This window comes from Camelus ferus, chromosome 2 (genome assembly GCF_009834535.1).
Source record: "Camelus ferus isolate YT-003-E chromosome 2, BCGSAC_Cfer_1.0, whole genome shotgun sequence".
In the NCBI taxonomy this organism is placed as follows: domain Eukaryota; kingdom Metazoa; phylum Chordata; class Mammalia; order Artiodactyla; family Camelidae; genus Camelus; species Camelus ferus.
In genome coordinates, this window is record NC_045697.1 from 103,324,888 (window position 1) to 103,350,443 (window position 25,556).

Consider the following 25,556-nt stretch of genomic DNA (forward strand, 5'->3'; position numbering starts at 1 on the left):
ACTTCGTAAGAGTTCCACTGAGTTTTCCCCTGTCTGCTAAGTAAGGACATGTCCCTCCTTCCAAGCTATGCTTAGTGAAGACGCCATTGCAGACCCTCCCTTGGGAAAGCACCAGAAGAGCCCAGAAAAGGAGTCCCTTTTGCTTTCACGTTGGTGGGAGAGACCACGAAGGAAGACCCAGAGATCTTCTGGAAGAGAAAACTAAAGGACCAGCAACAAAAGGAAAACAAGAAGTCTGCATTTCCCCGCGTTTGCAAAGACGTTTAAAGATAACACTCATCTCCCCCCAGGTTGGGATGGAGAAGGGAGAAGGCAGGGAAGACCGTTTAATTCCTGCGACCGGATCATTTCCTGGGTTGGACGTCCTCATTCGCCTTGCAGGGTGTGATGCCTCATTGTAACATCATCACCTCAGTTCATTTCTGCAATGCCTCATTTCCATCCCCTATCTTTCCTCGTTTCTTCCAACCAGCGCTGTGCACTCCTGAGGGGCAAAGATCTGGGGGTGATGGGGACATTCCAGAAGATCTGACTAAAGTGTCACTGAGCAAAGGGACTTCAGAGTGAAGCAGAACCTCTAATTCACCTGGCGATGACATTTAGTGAAATGCGACTCACGGTCCATTTAAAGGAAGGCAGTAACCAATTATTCTCCATTTAAAAGGGTATTGTCAATCTCCAAAGAGCTGAAATGGCATTTGGAAATCATCGTGGAGACTGCCATCTTCACTGAAAGACAGAACCAATTCTCAGCCGACCTTTGCCCGCCCTCCACATCTCTTTTAAAATTTAAAATCAGACTTTAAAAAATGAAGTAAGTAGCAGCACCTCCATTAAAATAAAAAAAAACCTAATTACCTCCCCCCAATAAATAAACAAAATAAAAAATTTTAAAAACAGCACTTCCTCAACATCTCTATACCTCTCTATTCAATTCCATGACGCAAATAAATTGGGGGGAAAAAAAGGCAAAAAGTAAAAGAAACATCACATATAATTTGACAGTCAAAAGTGATATCAATTAGTAATAAAATTTTTATAACATACTCTATCTTCTTTCTAAAAGGCATTGGGGCAGTGGGAAAAGAATGTTTCAAATTTTTCTTTTAAACTCCACTCGACATGAGTAGTTAGGTTCACAGAGACAGAAAGCAGAATAGTGGTTACCAGGGGCGGAGGGGAGGGTGGAATGGGGAATTCTTGTTTCCTGGGTACAAGATTTCAGTTCAGGATGATGAAAAAAGTTCTGGAGATGGATGGTGGTGATGATTACACAACCATGTGAATGTACTTCATGCCAAACAACCATATACTTAAAAATGGTTAAAATGGTAAATTTCATGTAGGTATATTTTACCACAATAAAACATTTTCCATTGGGAAAAAAAACCCCAAACTTAAAGACAATATTTATCACTTGCTCAAATTTAACAACTCTCTAATTCTTAATAGTAGTCTCTGTACATATGTCCTTTTAAAAAAATCTTTCAAATTTAGGCAATAAAAAACCTGAATCATGCAAGACAAATGTCCCACATAAGCAGGTTAAAGAACCCAATGGAGAGACAAGCTCACTAGAGCCCAAGGTCACACAAAGAACCCAAGGTCATCAACCTGCTCACCCTGTGACTTGTCCCCCACCGCGAGAACCCATACGGGGGGAAACCAGAAGGAAATCAACAGTCCTTGTTGTTTTGAGACCCAAACCCTGACAGCCATGCCTACGTCCAAAGGGCTGCAAAACACAGTTTCAAGGAGACAACGTATGAGAGTGCAAACAATTGGAATTTACAGGGACCCTTGAAATCATCTAGTCCTACCAGCTCACTTTACAGATGAGAATACTGAGAGAGAGAGAGAGAGAGAGAGAGGTGGGGGAGAGAGAGAGGACAACCCTCTTCAAGTACCTGACAGCTTCATGAGAAAATCAGACGCCATCTTAACAGAGATGTCCTGGCTGAACAATGCGGACGCACTGTTGGCCACGTACTCGGAGGGGTCTCTCAGCTTTGTGTGGTTGGCCGGCCTGTCGGTAGCATTCAGAGTAAAGGAGGTTGGCAGGCCGTTATCTTCCTTGGGCTCCTCCTTCACCAGCAAAGGCGAGACGCCAGCCCCACCCTGGCTAGTCCTCTCTGGAGTGCTGGACGTCATCATGGTCCCCACTAGCTCTGTCCCTCCTCCTTCCCTTTGCTGCCCCAGGCAGGCACTGTCACTGAGGTGGGGAGATCCCTTGACATCAGGGTCTGGGATCTCCTCCTTCACCTTGGCTTCTGTCCTCAGGAAGTGCTGATGGCAACGCATGTGGAGTTTCAGGCTGAAGTGGCGGGACGAGGTGAAAGGGCATAGCTGGCACTGAAAGGTCTCTCCCCGGTCCTGGTGCTGATGAACCTGGCGAGGAAGCAAGAAGAATGAGCTAGCCACCACGTGCTCATGGAAAACAGCCAGACTGCTCATCAACCATCTCTGCACGGTACAAAGGGCTGGCCCAGGAAATCAAATCACCAGGGGAGCATTTCATTACGTGCTGCAAGTAAGGAGGGGCATCTCTCAACAGAAAGCGGGTCCACGTAGGTCACAACTGAGGATGCTATCTGCCAACAGAGGCCGTTCAGGGTAACCTCCTAACAGTTTACTCATCCCAACCCTGGTTGATGTCTTCAGAGGAAATATAAACCCAGCACAATTTGAACTTGCATAATTACTAGTGGAGGTGGGGGGGTCAAAAGAGGTAAACTGTCAAGTAACTCCTCTCACAATATAACACACCGCATGGACCCAATTATTACCGCCCAGAGAATTCGCTGTGTTTTGCAAACATAATTTCAATTTTCAAAAAACGCTTCTTTAAATAATTAAGAATGTGGAAAATAACGCTTCCAGGGTATTCCCGTTTCATAGACAGAGAAATCGAGACCCTGGAAGGAGTGGCTGGAGCAAAATCACACCTAAAGAAAATAGAGGGGGAGAAAAACCAGGGGCTGACCCCCACCCAGCAAGATGAAACAGGTGTTTCCAAACGTGGTCCTTTCAGGCTCCAGATTCTGACATCTGCAATGAAAGAACGCAGACTTTTAAACCCAGTTCCAGTCTGACATGCACAATACCTGCAAGAATGGCAAGAAACCTTTTTTCTTCCTGTCACTGCCAAATTTAGTGCCTGAAACAGTGAGGAAATCATTGCATTGGCCCAAGCAAGGCTTCGAGCTGGCCGGTGCTCGGACGCTTGTAACTTCCCCATTCATCTCTGCCAATGCGCTTCAGTGCTGACCAGCTACACCCTGCTATTTCAGGACTGGCCCTCCCTTGAGTAGAAACTGCCAATTGTGCAGATTTGAGCCAAAAGATTTGGGGAGTTGTGTGATTTGGACCCACAAGTGGATGGGATTCAAAACCCAAATCAAACTGACCCCTCATCTTTCACTGGTGACCTAGGCGGGATTTGAACCCGGGTCTAACAAAGGTTAAAGGTCAAAGGTCCCTCATCCACCGCCACCACCTGGCCCCTCTTGTGCAGGCTTCCTTTCCAAGAGAGCAAGTTTTACTACAGCTGTTTATGCATTCTGAGTGCAATCCAAAAGCATTATTCACCAGCCAAAACATACTTTTAAATAATGTTAAGTGACCAACAAAAGCAAAGAAATTAAAAGTTAATGGTGAGATCCTGTCGCTACAGCACCCCACTGTGGCTTTTTGAAAAAAACAAGAGAAGAAATTCTGGGTCCCCCAAAGTGTAAATTTCTCAACAGAGATAACGGGGTATAAACATCAACTCAGTGTCTGGCAAAGCCCTGCTCATTAAAAGGCTTCCCTTGCCAGGTCGGGAGGGTCTGGGAGTGGGGGGTGGGGACACACTCTTTGTCACTGGCTGTTAAGGTGACCAGTCTCTGTTCTTCCCCAGCAAAGGGCTTTCACTCTGGAACAGACTGAGTCATTTGCTTTCTCACAAAATCGTGACGATTCCCCAACCTTTTCTTCCACCCAATTCACACAGAAGCGGGCACCTTGGGGGCCTCGGGTCACAGCCCCAGGGGACCCTGACAGGTGCTGCCAAAGCTCGCCCCGGAACCAGGGGGTAAATAAAGGTCAGCGGGCAGAAAGCTTCCGAGGTCCCTGGGAGCGAGCAGGGCGGTGGGGCAGGTTCCACTTCAGGAGTGTCCTGATGTCCACTGCCCCAGGAGGGGAGAGGAGCTAATCCAGGAACAGAAGCTCTGGAAAGCAGCTTCTGGAAAAAAGGAAAAGGGCAGAGAGCGAGCCCAGGTTCTAAAATCGAAAAGGGAGTCCTGGATTCCAAAAGCGTCTGTGCCCCAGGACGGCCCAGGGCTTCTTTTCCACCCCATTCTGGCCTGGCTATATTTAGTTGTGCAAAGAACAAGTGACCGTTTAAAAGAAAAACACTGGATTCGGTGTTGACTTTCTCACTGAGAATTTTGGTTGAGCTAGACCATCCCCGGGGGGCTGGAGCTTGCTTTTGGCTTTGGAGGGAAGTCTCTCCCCTGCTCTCCAGACAGAAAAACACTTTCTGGGATCATTCTGATTCTCTTTAGCCTGCATCGGCTTAAAAGCCCCTCTCGGTCTGCTAACGTGAAGAAAACGCTTGACTAAAGTGTGTTGTTCTTTCCAGGTCACGCAGAGACGTGCTTCCTGCTGGTCATTCTGCACCACGAGCACATGTCACCACCCTAAGAGGTGGGATGTAGAAGGCACTGTGACATCATTGGGTCCATCTACTGGTAATAGTCAGACGCAAATGAGGACACTTTAGGAAACATCTCGTCCCCTCCGTAGGGGACGGGGCAGGCTGGGAGGGGGCTTCCTGAGGAGTCAGCCCCCTAGCTGGCAGGACTAAGACTAGAAGAAATCAGCACCCTGACCCTTGCCCCACTTCCTGCCATTCCTTCACCGAGGTTCTGGACCTTAGTCCTCCTCACCTTCACTGTTCAATTTCAGCTAGCGAATTTCCCACTTAATTCCTGTATGATCCCTCATCCAGGAAAGTTGTAAAAGACTTAATGGAAATCTAAGATAACCCTGAGGAAGCGGGAGGCATTTACAGGCTCCTTCCGCAGCAAGCCATAAAAACATTCACATGATATATTAAGGAGGAAAGGCAGGCTTTCAGAAAATGTACAGAGCCTACACCCCAGCGAGCCCTATATTTGTTGAACAAATAAAGGAGAACCCCATTTTTCTTAAGTAAATCTATATAATCAAGGTAGAAGGACAGAGATTAGAATGATAATACTGGTTATTTCTGCGTGATGGGATGAAGGGTCAATTTCATATTCTTATTGTTTATCAGTTTTCCTTCATTTTCAACACAAAAGATATGTCGCAAAAAGAAAAAAGCAATAAAATTTAGAGTCCTTCTTTTCTGCCATGTCATTAATTTATTTCTCGATGTAAATGTCAGTATATATTCAGATGACTTTGGGATACTAATTACTACAGTAGCTGCATTTATTTTTTTTCACGCTGGGCATCATAGTAAGGGCTGTCTGTCCATTATCTCATTTAACCTTTATAACAACTCTGTGAGATAGATCATATGATTATTATCTCCATGAGTGGAAACAGAGGCTTAGAGAGGTTCAACGATTTGCCCAAAGTTCCACAGCTACTAAAACTAGTGGAACCGAGATTCTAACTAAGGTTTTTTGTTTTGTTTTTTTTTCCCCTGATCACACAGTTTGAGATCTTCATCTACAGGCTATCCTGCCCCTACTTCAGAGGCAGGATTCCTTTTTAAAAATCTATCCATATTTGTCGTCTCTGCTGTGCACACAGCAGAGAATACCTATTTACAAGGCCACAGCCATCATATCTCGATGTAGACTATGTTTTCAAAATTTAGCAACATTTAAGTGTGTTTAATCAAAATAAATTATGAATTTTTTGATTAAAGCAAAAAAAACAGGCACATCAAATAAAAAAGAAAACACACACCATCTGATGAAATTAAACTTGCATGAGCTCTTCTCACACTTGACTTCTCAAAAGCTCAACAGGTTAGGACACTATGAGGCTGAATAAAGTAGTAATTTCACACAGCTGTTTTATTGTACTGGTTATTGATTTGTTCTGAAAGCTTTCTAAGACCTCACGACCCGCAGAGCCCTGGCCGCTCGCATCAGTATCACTGTCATGGCCGACCGTCTGTACCATCAAGGCACCAACTCATCTCCCTGGAGTTTCAGGGTCAGTAGTTCCTGCTATTGAAAAACCCAGCTTTTTTTTTCCCCATGAGTTTATAAATAGGTTGTTTTAAGTGACCCTGAGTAGAAACCAGGCTTACAAGGTGTCAGGCCAGATGCAAGTGTTCTGCTCACTGAAGCTTTAAATTTGCCAGACTTGATTTCCAAACACAGTGTAAGGAAGTAGTAACGAAAACAAATTTTAGTTTTAAAGGTGTCTCTTTGGAAGTCTCATCCTGCTGCTGAAATCCACTTTGCAGGTGTGAAATATACAAGATTTTACTTTGGGAAGAGGTGACAGAGGATGAGGGGAGTGTAAGTAAAAAACTACGTCGGCTCAGTAAAATTCAACGGACCAGAACCCCTGGTTAAATGGATTCTGAAGATGAAGGCTGTGCTACTCCCAGGAGAAAAAGGCAAATGGTAGAAAATAAATTTACAGTGGTTTTAATTTTTTTTTTTTAATTTTCCAAGCTCTTTCCTAAAGTCAGTGGAGGTTCTGTTTGATCGCACTTTTTTAGAACTACAATTCTAAACAGTGATTACTGATCTATTCAGAAGGATGAGACTACAAGATTTTTTTAAAAAGAGTAAATAGCACAATTATGTAAATACACTATACTTCTTATGGCAGGAAAATTAACATTTTATAATGTCAACAGCCAGACAATGTTGCAAATATCAGTGAAAATGATTGTTATTATTAAGGTATTCAGTGATAGTTAATGAAATTAAATAACCACCATTGAACAATTCTGTGTCAGATCCTTTGCTAATATCACCTCCTTAAATATTAATAACTCTTCCAGATGAACATAGTTGTTCCCATTAAGCAGGTGAGAAAACTGAGTTTAAAGACTCATTTGCTCACGGCCACTTAGCTAGTAAGTTGCACAATAAATGCAGACCTATCAAATTCAACAGCCTGTGTCCTTTAAAAAATTTTTTAAAAATCACTTTACTGATACATAATTCCCATATCATGAAATTCACCTAATTTAATGTATACAATTCAATGGTTTTTAGTATATTCCAGAAGCTCACGCTCTTTTGATCTCATGAGTTTTCTCCTTGAATTTCAGACGAAACCCTCAGTACTAACAGGGTCTACTAAAAAGACTGCTAGATGACTAGGTTTTCCCCAGCTCATGTAAGAGTGACACATAGTCTGGTCAATTCCCTATATGCTCATTACAGGCACAAGCCCTCCAATTGCTCCTAAGAGCACATTGGGGACAATGCCTTTAGATGTTTGCTAAGTGTGATCCTGGGAATTATGACAGCCCAAACACTGACAGCCTCGGGAGGACTCAGTCTTGCCAGGAATGGCCCCCAAGCCTCCCACGGGGTGTATATTAAAGCCCAGGTGTCTTTCAGTGTCCTCAGCCTGCCTACAAGATGTCCCTGGTTTGTAAACTGAAGGGCGAAGCAACAGCAGAAGAGGGCATTCCCTCCAGGAAGGGGAGCAGGTCCAGCAGCCCTTTGGGTACCTGTCCCCCCCTGCTTCCTGCCCTCCCCCATCTTTTTGTCCGAGTGCCCCAAAATCCATCCCCATGCAAGGCCTGGGGAGGCTGCTGCTTCCCAACAGAAAAGGATGTTCTACGTTATATCTATTGTAGTTTGAAGCTTCTCGCTGCCTTTAAGTTCTGCGCTGTGAAATGCACATGAAGACACCTACAAGGAGATCCCTTTCCATGTGCCTCATCCGCACTGCATTCTGCCTTTCAACACTGAGCACTGCCATCCACAGGCTCCACCCATGGCCCCACTCCTGCCTTGAAGGCTCTGGCACGGGGGACCATGCGCAAGGGCCCTGGCTGTGCCCGCGTCTGTGGGAGCCCCGTCCGCAGGTGGCTTACCTTCATGTGGGATTTGAGATTGTCCTTGCGAGCACACCGGAATGGACAGAGCGGACACTGATGACTTTTTAAACCTGTGTGTATCACCATGTGCCGCTTCCAGTAACTCTTCCTTTTTATAACCAAACCACATATGGGACACTGGAAAGGCTTTCCGCTTTCCTCTTCTGAGGCTTCGAAGAAGGAAAGAGACAGGAAAATTAAGGAAAACAAAAAGGTACATTGCATCCAGCACTAATACACATGCATCACTCTATAAAGAACACTAATGGATAAAGAGGATGTGGTATGTGTGTGTGTATATATATATATATATATATATATATATATATACACACACACACACACACATATGCACACAATGGAATACTACTCGGCCATAAAAAATAATAAAACAATGCCATTTGCAGCAACATGGATGGACCTAGAGATCATCATAGTAAGTGAAGTAAGTCAGACAGAGAAAGAAAAATACCATATGATATCACTTACGTGTGGAACCAAAAAAAAAAAAAGACACAAAGACACAAGTGAACTTATTTACAAACTTTTGATTACCAGGGGGAAAGGGGGTGGGGAGGGATAAACTGGGAGTTTGAGATTTGCAGATACACACTACTGTATATAAAATAGATAAACAACAAGGTCCTACTGTATAGTACAGGGAACTATATTCAATATCTTGTAATGGCTTATAATGAAAAAGAAGATGAAAAGGAATATATATATAACTGAATCAATCTGTTGTACACCAGAAATTAACACAACATTATAAATCAACTATACTTCAATTAAAAAAAAAGGACAGTAATGATGACTTGGGTTTTTTGTTTGTTTGTTTGTTTGATCAGCCATTCCAAGGCTTTATCCATGAGGAAGCTTTATTACCACTTTTCTTTAGGTAGAAACCCACATTCATCTCATTACTTCCATCCAGGTTCCGTTTTCCAAGATCTGAGCATCCCCCTCTTGCGAAAGTCCTGCTTCCAGGGACCATCCCACACTTCAGAAGGTATCTGTCCTGCCTCAGCCCAGAGAAGCCTGACTTCAGGGGCTGTATTTCCTGAAGGAAACTGCCAGACTCTAGCTCATATCTGAGTTCCCGAACTTGGAAAACAGCAAGAAATAAAGACAAATGAAGTGGGACGGAGCATAACACCACACTGAAAACCAAAGAGCCATCGTAAACCTCACACGCTGAACTCCGATGGAGACACATTTCAGGGTCCCCCTGCTGACTCGTTTAGTTACGGCTGGAGCAGGTGCCGCTGCCAATTTGGCCATCAGGGGGTGTCCAGGTCAGGGGTTTTCACCCTCTTTAATTCTGTCCTTCTAGTGGCCACCAAGATGTGCTGCCTTCCCTGGCACTACGGCTTGGCCCCGCCGCCCACTCTGGGAAGAGCTACAAACAGGCAGCCGCAAGTGCTTCCTTTTTTTTAAGGGTGGCAAGCAAACCAACTAATCCTCCAAGGAAAGCTAAGATCACTCTCTCCTCCATCCTATCACCAAGGGAAGGGTGTCTGTTGTGACACTCTGTTGCTACCCGTCTGACCCATCAATTTATATCACTCAGGACCACACTAGCCCCTGCAATCTGGGGATACAAGAAATAAAGACGAGTAGAGTTAAGGACTCAGACTCTCCAATCTTAATCATGGGGGATCAGAAACATTTCCAAACTGCTTAAGTCGTAATATGTCCATAAAATGAAAGAAGCCATTTTAAAAAATGAACTAGATCTACAGATGCTGATACAGAAATATGTCCAGGGTGTTAGAGCTAGCGGGTAGAGCAAGAATGGAAACTAGCTGTCTAGGGGGTTCTATTTTTGTTTTCTCAAAAATAGGAATCACTTGCTGCTCACACCACTGGGTGTAAGGTTGACAGGTGACTTTATAAAGGATGAAGCAAGCTGACAACACCTAAAACTGCTACTCAACTTCAACATCACTAAAAATGGGACAGACAGTGTGTATCCTCTGATAATCCATCTAGGAAATAGTCTTACAAAACATGTAATCAGGCTTGTTTACAACTAGCAGTTTACTGGAAATACAGGTGATTTTTTAAAAAAAAATATTAAACACAACAAAAGGGATGGAATCAGCCTCATTCAGAATGTGGGACATTCTATAGGACAGATGACCCAGTTTCTTCAACAAGTAAATGGCATTTTAGAAAGGGAAGAGGCGACAGATGAAAAGACACTTAGAGACACATAAAGCAAGTGCAAGGTGTGAAGCGTATTTTGATCCTGATTTGAACAAGGCAATTATAAAAAGCCACTTTTGGGATAATTGAGAAAAATACTGATTTTAGCCTGGGTGTCCCATAATACCACGTCACAATTGCTGGTCCTGTTAAACGCGATAATGGTTAATGCGGCCATTTGTTTAAATTAAAGTCCGTGTGTTTGTGTGTGTGTGTGTGTATATATATATGTATATATATATATAAATATTTACAAGCAAATGAATATGAGGTCTGGGATTTGCTTTTAAATACTTAAGCAAAAAAAAAAAAAAAAAAAAGAAAGGAATAGGAAGAATGAGATGAATAAATGAAACCAAAACAGATCTTTTCATCTGTATGAAAATCGTCTAGGAGCGTACCCAAGAAACCATTAAGCAGTTAATTTTAAAGAACTGTGGGTTAAACAGAAGGGGTCATGGTAGGAAACTTTTGTTTTCATTTTACATTTTTACTATTTGAATTTTTCAATATATACATTACTTTTATCATTTTAAATGGAAATATTCTGAAGTGTAAACTTTAACACAATCTTATTATTTTTTCATTGAGTCAATGGAGTCTCCACGTGCAAAGAACCACTTAAAACGGAGGGACCCCAGAAGGGTTCGGGAAGAGAGTCAGGGCCTTCCAAGGACGCCCGTTTTACGTTTAGCACACTGCTTATCGGTGTAAGCACTGCTGGTTAGCTCAACGCAGCAACTTGAAAAAGAATCCTCTATCTTAAAAATACACCCTTCAAGTCTGGAAATTCTCCTGAGATGTGTTCCATTACAAGCATTTCCTTCTCTGATTGGGGGTGGGCTGGGGGTGGAGGGTTTCCTTTCCCTTCTGCTCTAGGAAAGGCACCAGAGCCTTGACCCACCAGAGCCTTCCTGCTGCCTCTGCTGACCTGGAGTCCGGTCCCTAACTTGGCCTCTCATTTCCTATCCTTCATTGTCATTCCCTCCACTCTGATAACTTGATCGCAAGGACAACAGGTTGAACAACAGATTTGAGAGAAAAGACTGAATCCAGCCCCTCAGTGAGATTCTTGTCATAAGCCAGAGGGGAGAAAATCATAATGACGTCTTTTGGGGGCTGTAAGAACATGAAAGTAGTAAGAAAGAGATGCACAAACAGGCTGCCACTAATCTCCATCTTCAGGAAGTATTTCCCACCGTCTAACCCCTAAACTGCCTAATTTTACACAATGGTCTGGGAGAGGAGAGGAAAACTTAGATGTCCTCCACTGACCTGAGATTTCACAGCACATCACAGAAAGGCAGTAAAAGGGCATTTACTGATGAAAGGAACATTGCTGGCTTCCCCTAACACCTTGTTTTGCCTAACGTGACCAACATGCTTCCTATTTTTTCTGACACCGCCCCCAGCCCCCACCCCAATCACCTCTTCTACATTGCAAATGTGTCCCAGACTCCACTACATTAAACCCTGCATATTCGAATTTCATATAAATCTGTTTTATTTGGGATCTACGCTTCCTTAGCTTTAATTAATATCAAAATATACATGAATCATGTACCAATTAAGGTGTCCTTGGATTGACTGGGGAAAAAATGACAATACTCATAATGTAGAGAAACTAAACCGCAAGAGATGAGGTCAAATAGCTGAACTACAGTAACTATTTGACATTTTTAACTGATCACTGCAGGAAAGGAAGACACAAGCCAAATGATAAACGTAACCAGAATGCAACGATAGAGTTTAAAAGCTGGCCAACAATTTTCCGTGGTAATGTCTGCATTTTTATTTATTTAAAAAATTCACAGTTTACTAGGATGCCCTCCATGCATATAGGATGTTGTTAACTATTTTAGAGAAAGGAGGAAGTAAGGATGTATTCTATTTTGTATGCCAAAGTATTTTCAAGGAACTGCACATTCTTAAGGCAACAGGATTGAAATGTTCATAATTTTATTGGTTGACAACTGTCCGAGGAACCACCTCCCCTAAACACACCACTAGTTAGTATCTCTGCAAACAAAACTAAATTCCACCAAATGCTACCAGACCCAGTGGGATGGATAGCTGCTAATTGGCTCCTTTGGAGAAAAACATGTTCTCTTTATAGGCAATAATGTTACTGGAATACAAGAGATAATAAATGCATGTACAATGCCTGCCATGCTGTAGATGGAAGCTGTTGGTAGTAGCTGTCGTAGTAATAGTCGTGACAATAAACTCTGGTCATACCCTCCAAAGCAGAAAACTTACCATCGGAGCAGACGTAAATGTAAACAATTGACACCACATAATAAATATGCAGCTTGGGACCTGGCCCAGCACGGCAGGTTGTTACTGGAGCCAAGAGGAAATAAACTTCAGCAGGAATCCACCGTGCTGTTCAGGTAGGTCCAGCTCAGCCTATGCAGAACTCTGATGGCCAATTTCAGCTCGGCAGGGAAAAGAGAAAGACGGGAAAGATGGAAGGGGGAAGGAAGAAGAGGGTGGAGGTGGGAACTGGCTGAGGCAGGGCTGGAAGTCCTCACCATGTGTCTCCAGCACCCAAAACCATGTGGAGACAAAGTATAATCCAGTAATTATGTGTTGGACTGTAATGAGATTAAGAGGAAAGACTGGGTCAAGAGAGTATGAAACAAGGGCTAGAAATGGAAGGAAAAGGTACAGGAAGCTGCCATAGGTCCCAGCAGAAGTAGCGTTAACCCGAAAGCACACGCCTTTCACACACAATTCTGATACACACCTTAAAAGAATGGGTATGTAAACCATGATGATCACATACTCATAGAGACGTTCACAGACTCATACCTCACTTACTTCCAGAGCGAATTTTGGAGCAGCTTATATTAAAAGTGCATGCAGTGTGACTACCTCATTAATAAAGCACTACGACCTGTATCAAGCTATTTACAATGGACGGGATCTGCCCAAGGGAGAGAGATGGTCTTCAGGTTTGATAGTGAATTTTAAGAAGCAACGTTTTAATTTAAAAATAGAGGGGGGAAAAAGGTTTCCTTTGAGTTGATAGACAAATAGAGTTAAAGAAAGTGAAAGGGAGGAATTATAAAGCAAGGAAGAATCTAGGAGCTAATTCCCCACCAGCTCAGCGTACAATTGAGAAAACTGAACTGAGCTGTGTGCTTAACAGTCCCTCTGCTCATTAGAGGCAGGGTGGGGACTGCAGCCAATCTCCTCACTTCCGGTTGGTCCTCTACCCTACTGTCTGTATATAAATCCACCAAACAACAACAAAACTTCACTGAGCTAAAAAAAAAAAAAAAGTCATGGAGGGTTTTAAGTAAATTGCTGTAACTCAAGGTAGGCATTTTTTTAAACAAATGTAATTGTTTTGAGGGCTGTGAAATCAAACTTTGCCTTGTCAGATCATAGGTGGCAATTTGCAGAAAACCGAGACAATCTGCAAGTGGGTAGTTTCTGCAACCAGACCTTTCCACACACACTGAAGGAGTGTGATGCCACGTGGTCCTCAGTGTGCATCATCCGTGCACCCTCACTGTCCCCTCTCTGGGACTGCCCATCTACTAGTGCGTCTCTGTGTAGGATGAGCCATGGTTCTTCCTAACAATATACATGGATTCAGTATCTTTTCATGGAATTTCTTGGGAAACAAAAAAACTACGTTGGCAATGGATGTCACTGGGTCTGCCTGCTGTTACTGACACTGATATAACAAATGCATATTTTAGCAACTCAATAAAACGAAGAGAGAAGTCTGGTATTTAGAGGTAGTCTAAGTTTAAATCACCAGGGAAATAAAGCTGAGATCACCAACAGATAGTTCTGAATCTTGATTATTTAAGATCAAGTGAATGTTCTGAGGAAGCCCTGTACGTGCTCATTCCCAGGTTATGGCTCTAATATGATGGACCTAATGAGTGTCCGAAGAGGTGACCTCACTTGCTGGACTTTCTATGCTTTTGCAATAATATTAATAACATCCCATAATAGGAATGAAAACAGCAGCCAGAAAACCCTATCTATTGACCCAGGAAATACTCTTAGCTCTCGGCCGTATAAGACCAGCTTGCTTCAAAACATATTTACATTTTATTCAGGAGAATAAGATGCTTTGGAGACACTCCGTCGGAAGCTCTCTTTGTTATTTCTTTTAACCAGGAGCCTGGCATCGGGGGCTCTTGTTGGCCTTCTACAAGAAACTTTGTCTTTAAAATAAAAACCGCTTATTTTATTCTGAGCTGCAACAGAACAGTAGCTTCAAAGAGAACTGAGTCAATGTGTGACATTTATCTTTAGAGCGAACGGACAGCATCCTCTCTCTACTGTGTCCCCTTTCAGAGGAGCAGTGTCGCATGTGCTGGGGCGCAGGGTCACATGAAAGAAACCTCCCCCCCCAATGTCACCTCTCTCTTGCAGGGGGAAAGGCTCTCCAGTGGTGGACCCTCTAAGGAATTAAATACGCCATGACCCGGCACCAACCGAATCCTGTTCAAAAAAGACGAATAAGGCCAAATCTAAAAGACACTCTTTTTTTTTTTTTTTTCTAATGGTTTGCACTTCCCTTGACCTAAAGAAGGTCAAAGAAACGCTGGTGTCTAAATGACTCAATACGGGACTGGCTTTTCTAGCACATCTCGCTTTGTAACTCTAAAATCAACTTTAAATGTCCTTTTTGCCACATTTTGAGGAAGAGCTTTAAAATGTAAGCCCGACTTGAAATCAGGATGGTGTGTACTTTATTTTGGTGGATTTCTTTTTTTGGGGGACGGGGGGCTATTACTTGTTTATTTAAGTCATAAGGCAACAGAAGCCCTTTCCTCTACTGTGAGAAGCCAGTCTACCTACCTATTTTTGAATTAAACTAAGATTTCTCTCTAAGGAAAGGAGAAAAAAAGAGAGAGAAACGTTTAGAAACATGGGTGAGAGCTCACACTGCATTCCCATAATGCTTTTTAGGTAAAGCCAGATCCAGCCCCCAGGTTGCCCTGAAACCAGTAGTACATAGAAGGGGAGGGGAGGTGGCAGACAGAGAAGACCCACCTTCTCTTCCACTCCTCAGATTTAAAAACCAGTGGTCCAAGTAACACCAATCAAATCATCTCTCCATGACACAAAGATGAACAGCAAAATCAGATACTCTATCAACTTCTAAACCCATAAACTAGTTGGGATGCTGGGAAGCGATGACGTTCATTGTCGGTGAAACGTGCGCAGAGGCAGCACCCCCTTCTCCTAGTTCCAATCCACGCAATAAGAAACAGAACTTGAATTTAGGAGGCGCCCACAGAGGCACACGGAACATCCTTCAAAGGGTCACCTCAAGAGCCCTCGTGCTTTTCTTGGCAGCGATCTTGCCTCTAGCATGAGTTTTACAAAATGAATGATTTTTTAATGCAATTGCTCCATCAATGGAGCTGCTTCACCACGTCTTGGATTGTAAAGAGAAATATGTGGAAAATAGGAGGCGTAGGTCCCTGTCAGTCGGCAAGGTGGGGTGGGCAGAGCCCCATCTAAGAAGTTCATTCCCTCTAGTGAGACACTGACACGGACTAAGCACATTCAAACCAAAAAGGGGGCACATCTTGTCCCTGGGATGTAGACCCTACAACAAAATAGACAAATAGTTTACCCCACCCTGGAAGCTCTTGACTGCTCTCTCCTCTTCACATGCAGCTGGTCATTTAAGTGAAAAGATTACACTTCATAACTATTGCTGGTTATGCCCAAGACACTTGAAAAAGACAAAGCCACTACAGTCTGCCTTCCGGAGACAGTTTGATCAGTTCCCTCTTTCCAAGTCTTCAGTCCACTAAAGTCCATTATTAATTTTGTATAAGCTTTTCCAAGTAACTAACTCTCCAGGTGAATTTACAGTATAAACACCATTAATATACAGTTACTTAATAAGCAGATGGAGAATATTTATAAAGTTACATTTTATGTATATAGCCCTCTCTCCCTTTCTGCTGGTACCCCTAAATGAAATCTCTACAAACCAGGAGTGATTTATTCCCTTGCAGTATTAGTCCGCTCCCTCCACTTGTCTCCTTGTTTCCTAATTTTAGCCATTTCTCTCTTTATTTCACCAGAAGGCAGGTGAGAAGTGAAACTCAGAATTGATAAACATTTCAGGGTTTTATTGACACTTCAGAAACCCTGGAGTGAGCGTTTTGGATCGCTTAAGGAATCGTAAAAGTTCCAGATATCCATTTTCCTAGTTCTGTTCTGCTGTTTACACAAGTTATGTAGTAATTGTAATGAGTGCACAGAGCTCACTCAGCAATTTAGATGGAAATCTGTCATGAATGCCTCAGACTGATGTTAGCTGCGATCATTCAGTCAGTTACTTGCCATTCTAAGCCCTCATCATCAATACGGCTGCAGACAATCAAAAGCTGGTTAGACACACCCAATGGCAGTGTTTATACTGATGAGGACACACATGGCCCACTTCCTGTCCCGGTCTGGCAGGATATCCTCAAAAGATATCTGAAATTCCATACATCCATCTCTGGGACACTGCCTTTATCACCGGCACCGTTTAAAACAAACCAGTACAAGAAACGATGTTTCCACTGTGAGAACTCAAGTGACTAAGTTTCTCCCTCAGATGGATAACTGCGAATGTCAAGGCTCTATACGACAGCCACTTCTCCTTCGGAAAGACCATCTCCACAAGAAAAACCCATGATTCACATTTTCCACATGTGCATTCCTTGAGAAACTAGTTGGATTGGAATAAAATAGAGCATTTGCAGGAAATGCTTTGATTATGTCTGAATGACAATATTCTTTAGAGTTCTTGGAGGACGAGGAATTATAGAAGAACAGGCCAAGTAAAGAAGGCTTAAATTCCACCCCCCCCAAAAAAGTAATAAAAATGCTAACGTAAAAGTATACAGTGTGCTAAATTAAGGCAGAGTAGTGACTGATGACACAGAAGTCCTTTTGTGAGGGACACAGTAGAACGGTAAGCTCTCTCTTGTCAACTGTTTCAAAAGCAGTGAGTTCTTTCCCCTCTCTGCTCAGTGATGCCATGCACTCCATGACAATGATGCTTTGATCTTCCCCCATTAAACAGATCTTGTATGGACCTAGCCTGAACCTGGTAAGGAAAAAAACCCCCTCATTTATCTGAAAGGGAGGAGTACTGCATGTCTCTAAGATTATTCATCACCTTTCAAAAATAAAGCTATTGGTGAAGTCTTTGTGTCATACCTACATGAAGGACCCCTACGCTGCTTACTGGAAGTATTCTGTTGTGTGCCTGCTTTTTTATTCCTGCCTCAGATCAGATGGGCAACCCAAGCGAAGCAGGCAATGAAAAAGACATCACCACTGACAGGCAAAAAGACATCGCAACGGACAGGCCAAGACTCGCGTGATGATGGAAATGAAAGAATCCATACCTGAGTTGGAGGGTTTAGAAACTCTTCCCTTGGGAACCGGGAGTAACAATAATTCCAAGGACTGTGGCGGTGGCGGCGGAGGGGGTGGAGGTGGCGGCGGAGGTGGCGGGGTTACTTTTTCTTGCTTCTTCTCTGAAGGCGGTGGCGGTAGAGGGTCCTCAGGCACCAGTGATGATTTCTCAGCCAGAAGGGTCCCGGCAGCCCTTGCTGCGACCTCTTTCAGTAGGGCCGCCGAGGAGGTCATAGAAGCCAAGGAAAGGAAAGAGCTGGCCGGGGGCGGGTGTTCCTGGCCAGGAGTCAAGCTTCTCTCACTGACTTTCTTGGATAAAGCTGCCAGGGTGGAACTGGCAGACTGGGAGCTGAAAGGGGAGGAAAAGGACTCAAAGCGCATGGTCTCCTCCGTCCTGGTGAGAGATTTGTCCTGCAGAACTGCGTTGGCTGCAGCTTTCAGTTTTAGGATGGCTGAATCCGGGGACAAGCCGCAGGTGGTGGTTGAGTTTGGCAACCACTTACCTTGGTTCCATATAAAACGGTTACTTGGAGTGTATTGGTCATTCTGTTCCTGCTTCTCGGCCAGCTTCCTGGCCAGCACGCTGAGCTGCTGGGCATGGTGGGACGGTGGGGAGAAGGAGAGATTGGAGCCAGCATTCACCGGAGACTCCACCCTGCCGTTGGCCGTGGCTGGGGCATCGAGTTTGAGGGACCCAGCCTCCAGCAGCCGCCTCAAGTTGCTGCTCAATGGCTTCGCGGAGCCTGGGGGGTCCTCGTCACACAGAGAAGACGCGCCCGGGGAGAGGTGATCTTGACAATGCAGTGGGTCTCGGAGGACCTCCCCGTCGAGCGCCACCAGCTCCAGCGTGTGGCTGCTGGGAGTGGCGCTTCCCAAGGAGGTGTCGGGGGAAGTGGACTGCTCCTGGATCCGGTCCTCCAGAGACAGCTTATAGTTCTCCTGGACTTCTCCATAGGATGCTTCCGACGGAGTCTCTGAAGAGTTCCCATACCAGTGCTCTCCTTCACTGAGCTCTCCCTCCGCCTCTTCCTGCCTACTAACATCTGGGGGAATTAAGAAGATCACGTTTACTTCCAAAGCGAGCAACAAGCAAGCCCGAAGACACGCAAATGGAGCTGTGCCCACGCTTCCTCACCCCTTCCACCCGAGAACCACCTGAAAGACAGCCACGACCATAGAGCACGGCAGGAGCTGAGTCAGATCGTCCTGGCATAAGCCTGAAAGAATGCTGAGAGAGCCAAGGTAGGAACACACCCACCTCGTCCATACGTTCATCATTCTCATAATCATTCCAGATAAGTTGAAAAGGAGGAAAGAGAAAAATGGATCTGGGAAAGAACTGGATGCAGAAACCACTAGCTTCAATGATGGGGGAAAGTGGAAAGAAGCTTGTACCCTGGTTTAAAAGAAAAAACAAAACCAGCATGATATCTCAGTATCTTTAGTTTTGTGTCGGAATTAAAGGGGCAGCCTGGCCGAGGGGGAAACATGGTTATGAGACCCAAGACAGTGAGAAGCCACTTCCTCACTTTCTAACTCCATGACCTCAAGCGACTCGCTTAGCTGGCTTGATTAAAAACGCAATTAACGTTTTTAAATTCATTAAAACATGTAAATAATACCTGCCTATTAGCTCTTAAAACAACTTCACAGAGTTGTTCTGAAGCTTCAATCATAAGAAACATGTGACCATGTTTTGAAAACAGTCAAGTACTATATAAAAATGAGATCTCACTAGCAAACACCATCCACTTTCCTGATTTCTCAATGTGACTCTCTCCCACCCTGTGACAGCTGCCTGTTTTAGAGTCCTGGATTCGAGTCCCCAACATGCCTGCCATCCCAACACAGGTAGTGATTAGTAATTTGTTCCCGCACTCCACTGAGTCTCCTTTCTTAATTTTCCAGTCCATCAGGTTATCTCTCCACCACTTCTGCCCTCACTGTCCCCCAGGCACCAGTCAGTTAGAACACTGCCAGCCCAGAAGCACAAGTGGGTTTTGTCACTTTTCTCCCTTTGCTCAAAATATTCCTTCTATCTGGAATGTCTTTCCCCAGAAAACTGGACTGTCCAACTCTGCCCATCCTTCAACCCTCGGCTCAAAGGATTCTTCCTCACGACTCTTCCTAGAACTCTAAGTCAGAATTCACCTCTCCTCATTCACTCACTCACTCACCCATTCAACAAACAATGAGGGACGACCTGCTGCCGGTCAGGCATGGTTCTAGATTGTTCTAGACTGAACAACGTTGGCCAAAACCAAAATCCTGCCTTCTTAGAGCTTACGTTCCAGTGGAGGAAGACAGACGTTAAACAAAATGAATAAACTAGTAAATCATCTAGTAAGCCAGAGGGTGATAAGTGTTACAGAAAAAGATCCAGAGCAGGACAAGCAGAATTGCGGGTAATGCGTTAGGAAGTGAGCTTTCATTTTAAATCAGGTGGTTCAGAGTGAGGCTTCACTGACGTGGTGACATGTGAGCAAAGACCTGAAAGATTTGAACAGTTTTTCATGCAGCAGTCCCTGGGAGAGTGGCCCAGGTAAGGGGAGTGGCTGTAAGCTCAGTGATGTGGGTGGGAACTTGCCTGGCATGTCCGTGGACCAGCAAGGACACCAGTGTGGGGAGAGTGGAGTGAAAGTCAGAGAAATACTGAGAAAGAGAGAGAGGTGTGTGCTGTAAAGGAGGGAGGCTGTGCGTATCAGTAGGAGATTGCAAACTACTGAAAGGTATTTTGCATCTGGTGAAATTGAGAACCACCGGAGGGTCCGTGACATCATATGACGTTTTCAAAGGATTGTTCAGGCTGCGTGTGCAAAAGAGAACACAGGTACAAAGGTGGGAGCAGGGAGACCAGCTCAAGGCGACTGCAGGTGGCGAGAAGTAGCCCGATCCTGTGCGTATTTTGAATGCAGAGCTAACACTCTCATTTTTTTAATACTGATTTTATATCACTGTCAATGATCTGTCTACTATCGGCCTATCTTCTGAAAAAATAAGTGGTGGGGTTCCTTGAAGGCAGGGATTGTGTCTTATCATCTGCATATCCCACGCTGTGCCTAGCACAATGCCTGGTCCCTAGCAGAGTTCAGTAAAGGTTTAGGGATTGAGCCAAAATTCCCCATTGTGCCAAGCTTTGCTATATAACATGCTGTTTCTTTTCTGAATAGAAATAGCCAGTAATGCACAAACTACAAGCGAATGCATTGATCTTCTCCTGCTCTTTAGAGAAGAAATGTCACAAATGACAAATTCTCTTTCACCAAGTTAAAGTTCTGCAACTCCTTCCTGAGATTCCTTATTATGTTATCAAGGAAATAGAAAATATCAAATGGAATTTGCTGGGAAAAAAAGTAGATACAACTGAATTTTCTCTGTTAAAAACAGTCTGGGTCCTTGTGACTTGCCACATTCCCTTCTTCCCACTTGATTTCAACATTTTTCATCTTCCCTGAAATCCGCGGGACCCTGAACTATTCATCTCCCCAACGGCTTCTCGTAGAGATGTGTTTTACCAAACATCAAGCAGTCAACATCAATTTCAACAATAGGGCTAATTTTATGTTCCTTTGGCAAATCACCTTTCTTGTCTTCAGATTAAATATCTCACCCTTCAGAAAAATCACCTGGGAACTATCCTATAAATAGCAAGAGAAGTAAAAAGATGGAAAAATCACTACAGTAAGAATAGTTGAAGACCTCAATGAAAAATCTCTCCTTTGATCTTTATTACCACCCACTAAAAGAACTAACATGGGAAAATACATGATTCCGAAGTAAATAATACTTGTAGATTATATTTTTGTCAAACTAGAGTAGCTCAAGATAGTCAAGACTGGTCTAGAACCTTGCAGTACGGGGCAATGAACAAGATACATAAAATCACAAAGAATTACAACCACATCCAGGCCCAGTCTTGTCATTTTACTGAGATGATTAAATACTCTAAAGTTACCTGGTTGGATCACAGACACACCGTTACTTACTGCTAACGCCGGAAACAAGAACCCAAATCTCTCAAAACCAGCCCAGGGCTCCTATTCAAAGCCCCTGCACTGTAAGCCAGACACCCTCCGAATGGCAGCGTCTAGAGGGTTCTGAGTAGCTGTCCTCTCACCCCCAGCCAGCCATCCTTCCACCCTCTGGAAACAAATCTGCAAGAGAATTCTCACTGATAAGGACGTATTCACTCTTTATTTTGAGCTAAACCATTCAAAGGTAAGTATCCATTATTCCTATACTCTCCTCTCCAGTCCCTCTCTGCTGGTGTCATCAAAAGTTGATTCAAGGGGGCTGAGTATAGCTCAGTGGTAGAGTGTGTGCTTAGCATGCACAAGGTCCTGGGTTCAATCCCCAGTACCTCCCTTAAAATAAATAAATAAATAAATAAACCTAATTATCACCCCCCCCAAAAAAACAGAAAAAAATTAAAATAAATAAAATAAAATAAAATAAAATAAAATAAAATAAAGCCCCATGTTTAAAAAAAAAAAAAAGTTGATTCAAACCCCTAAAGAATTCAGCACATCTACTGGCAAAGCCCCAAAGGCAAAGTTTAATTTCCTGCCCCTTCCACGTCCTCAGCGCTGGGGCAGGCGAGTGGTCAAAAACTGAGTAAGTTGTCGATTCAGGTTCTAACTCTACCAAGCAGGTGATAAGGAGATCCGAACATTCAGGGATGATACAAACAGCTGGTATCTACACTTAAAGCAACTTCCCCAACCTCGCCAAAACACCAGCCCAGAACAAGCAAACAAGCAAAGCATTTCTTAAACAGACCTAGCTATGCCCTCTAAAATACCTGAATATTTCTCAACCATTCCATTTCTCCATGCTTTGCAGACACAGTCACCGAGATACACTCTCTTCTGGACTGCAAGAAAACTGAAATACTTAAAGGATATTTTTAAACTCATGGCAGGGGAGGGGATAGCTCAGTGATTAGAGTACACGCTTAATGTGCAGGAGGTCCTGGGTTCAATCCCCTGTTAATATCTTATAAAAAAATTAAATATATAATCACCTATCCCCCCAAACAAACAAACAAGTAAACTCATAATACTCTATCAATCACTTGTCCGAAGATCTGCGACTGAAATTGAGGTTATCCAAGTAATAAACCACCGAATAATTGTAATGTATGACCTAGAAAGAACCCGAGGAGAAACATAACTGAAATTAATCTGTCATCACCTGAGGTCAAGCAAAAGGTCGGGGGTGAGGGGGTGCTCTCAGAGAAATGAATGCAAGAGAAGTGGAGACCTGTGGAGGTTCGAGAAAAATCCCTAAGAGGCTCAAACAAATACGTTTCCAGTTCATAAAACAGTGACAACAAGGATTTTCTCCCACAAATATTAACTTTGTTTCCCTTCGGCTGGGCTGCTGTTTATTTTCACATTCAGTTTCATCCAGAAAGTGCTCCTTGGTCAGGTTTGGGGGTGTGCCCCTCCAGCAGCGTCTGCAGGACCACCCTGCCCCCAGCATCCTTTCCTACCGTATGATTAGAAAAGATTCTCTCCTCCGGATGCTCAAATAGAAGTATTCCTGCAATCTTGAGGATTCATTTGCCGGACATCACAAACTTTAGAACAAGCGAGGCTTGACTTTTGACTCTCTTTCACAATTTGAGAACACTGCACGCCCACCCGACCCCGACCCCGGGCAGCAAGACAGCTCCGTTTCCCCGTCTGACACCAGGACGGAACGGTGGCACGGAATCATAGGACATCGCACACACCGCCCTCCCGAAATGCTCCCTGCGCATCCACGGTGGGTTTCACAGCTTTCCTATCTAAGGCTCCGGGGAAGCCGCTGAACCGCCAATGTAAATAATTCCCTTCTAGATACATTATTTTTAACCTCCTATTTCCATTGCTAATTTTACACCAACCTATGTCTCTGATAGCCAGGTTCACACTCATTCCTGTCAATTTTACACAACAATCTGTTTTGATGTTTTTTTCCTTTAAGTCAGAAACTCAAAGAGTTAAGAAAAGAAATGGCGTAATTACAGAACGAAAGTAGGCTTTATATATTTTGTTTCCACGTGGCAAATATTTCTCTTTTGGGGAAAATAAAACAAAACCCCACGACCTAACGTATTTATTTTTATAATTCAGTTCTCAAGCAGAGAAACTGGATAACTTGAGATCCACAACTCTTGCTGTGTTTTTTTCAACGTACTTCCCTTTCAGTTTGACAGTTTTAATCAGATGCATTTAATTGGATTGATATTCCACTCAGAAGGTTCTTGTTCAGAAAGATCAGGAGTGCAGAGAAAAAAACTTTTTAAGGAGTCATCTATTAATTTTCATGCCTTTTAGCTGAGGTTAAAGCAAGCAGAGATGGAAGCCTAAAAGCCTCACTTCTAAATCTACCCACAAACCATTCCTACAAGTCTGTCCACAGGAATCTAACAAGCCAGTTTGAAAAGAACCCAGGCTTAAATTCTCAGGACTTATCTGGAAGGAGCTGAGTCATGGTCAGTCCTCTGGCAGCCAACACCCTCTTCTTGTGACCACAGGTGTGCTCACCTGGTCCCTAACCTTATCGTTCATTTTCACCTAAAAATCTTCCATGTTTTCCTTTTCTACTTGATACACGGCCAGAGCTAAGCAGACTGTGCATCTCTGTCAGTATTATCAGTCATACCTGGAATACCCACCTTACATTATACAACAAACTTTTCCTCACTATTTTATACAAAAGCGGTTTGTAAAATTTGAGGGGTAGACAAAAAGATATTAGTAAAACTAGTGCTAATAATTGGTTTAATTCAACATTTACTGAGCATTTACTCTATTCAGGGAACTGTTCTCTGCAACAGGGAGCCAAGCCTCAGAGACGCAACAGTCTTAAGATCAACAGTTTATCATCAACATGGGAGCGAGGGTTGCACAAGCCTAAGAAACACAATGACTGGTGCCATCACGCAGCAAGAGCTGTATGTGCATAAGAGAGGGAATGATTCATTCTAGTTGCGCAGGTGGCTTTGGAAATGGACCTCAAAAGATGAAGACAATTTCAACAGACGACACTGGGGCTCACTCCTCTGCAAACCATCAGACAGGAAATAGCCCAGTCGTGGAGTAAGCTAATATTCTGCTGACTTATGTTAGATAAACGGACCTCGTGAAAATGTTTTCAGATTCTTAATTCTTCACATTTAAAAAAACACACCATCTATTGATTTGTTAAGGGCAGATCTGACCAATTACCTTACCATGCTCAGTAGTTTTGAAATCAAACCATTTGATTATACATACCCAAGGCAGGACCGTGAGTCAGTCACTTTTGTATTTCTGCTGGAAGCCCTGCCCATAGTAGGGGTAGTAGGGCTCCTGTGGTTGTAAATGACAGCCACAGTAAGTCACGTTCTTGGTCTCTGTATCAGCCGCAGAGAGGGACCCGATGTTCCCAGCTAGCATCAGAGAAGGTGTGGGAGCACCATCAGGGCTCCCTCTCATTTGCCTCTAGTCTCTTCTCAGAGGTTAGCCTCCTTCTCTCAGGCCACCTTTCCCAGGAGGCGGGAAGCCTAGCTGCATGGGTCCTTGTTTAAACTCTCAGTGAGGGACCAGGTGAGTGGTCTTTCCTCCTCTGATTGGCTGGCTGGAGGTCACGTTCCACTCCCTGAACCTATCCCTGATGCCGGAGGGCGGGCTCTATGATTGGCTCAAAGTGGGTCACGGAAGAAAGGAGAGGGAAGAGGCACCAGGAGGACAAAAGCAATGACCTCTATAATGTTTAATAAAGGTTTAATATGCTGCACATCAGGCTGTTCAGAACCAATTTTATGATTCTGAGCATAAAACATATCCTCATTTAGGCTAGTTTACCTGCCAATTTTTTAACCGTCCCTTTGTGGCCTGAAAGCCTCAGCACATTCCCCTAC

The 25,556-nt window shown here is 43.7% G+C and overlaps 1 protein-coding gene across 10 annotated transcripts in view; it reads right to left on the reverse strand.

The window, feature by feature from the left end:
- Positions 1-25,556, reverse strand: part of ZNF827 (zinc finger protein 827) — a 170,262-nt gene that overhangs the window by 118,779 nt on the left and 25,927 nt on the right. For 9 of the 10 annotated variants that reach the window (XM_032464360.1, XM_032464355.1, XM_006187222.3 and 6 more), the window contains exons 2-4: positions 17,656-18,708; positions 8,051-8,223; positions 1,908-2,388 (exon numbers count right to left, since the gene is read on the reverse strand). In XM_032464360.1, coding sequence (XP_032320251.1) covers positions 1,908-2,388; positions 8,051-8,223; positions 17,656-18,708 — 1,707 coding nt within the window. Of the gene's footprint in view, positions 1-1,907; positions 2,389-2,989; positions 3,049-8,050; positions 8,224-17,655; positions 18,709-25,556 lie in introns of all 10 variants that reach the window. The other variant, XM_032464404.1, reaches the window with a different exon arrangement.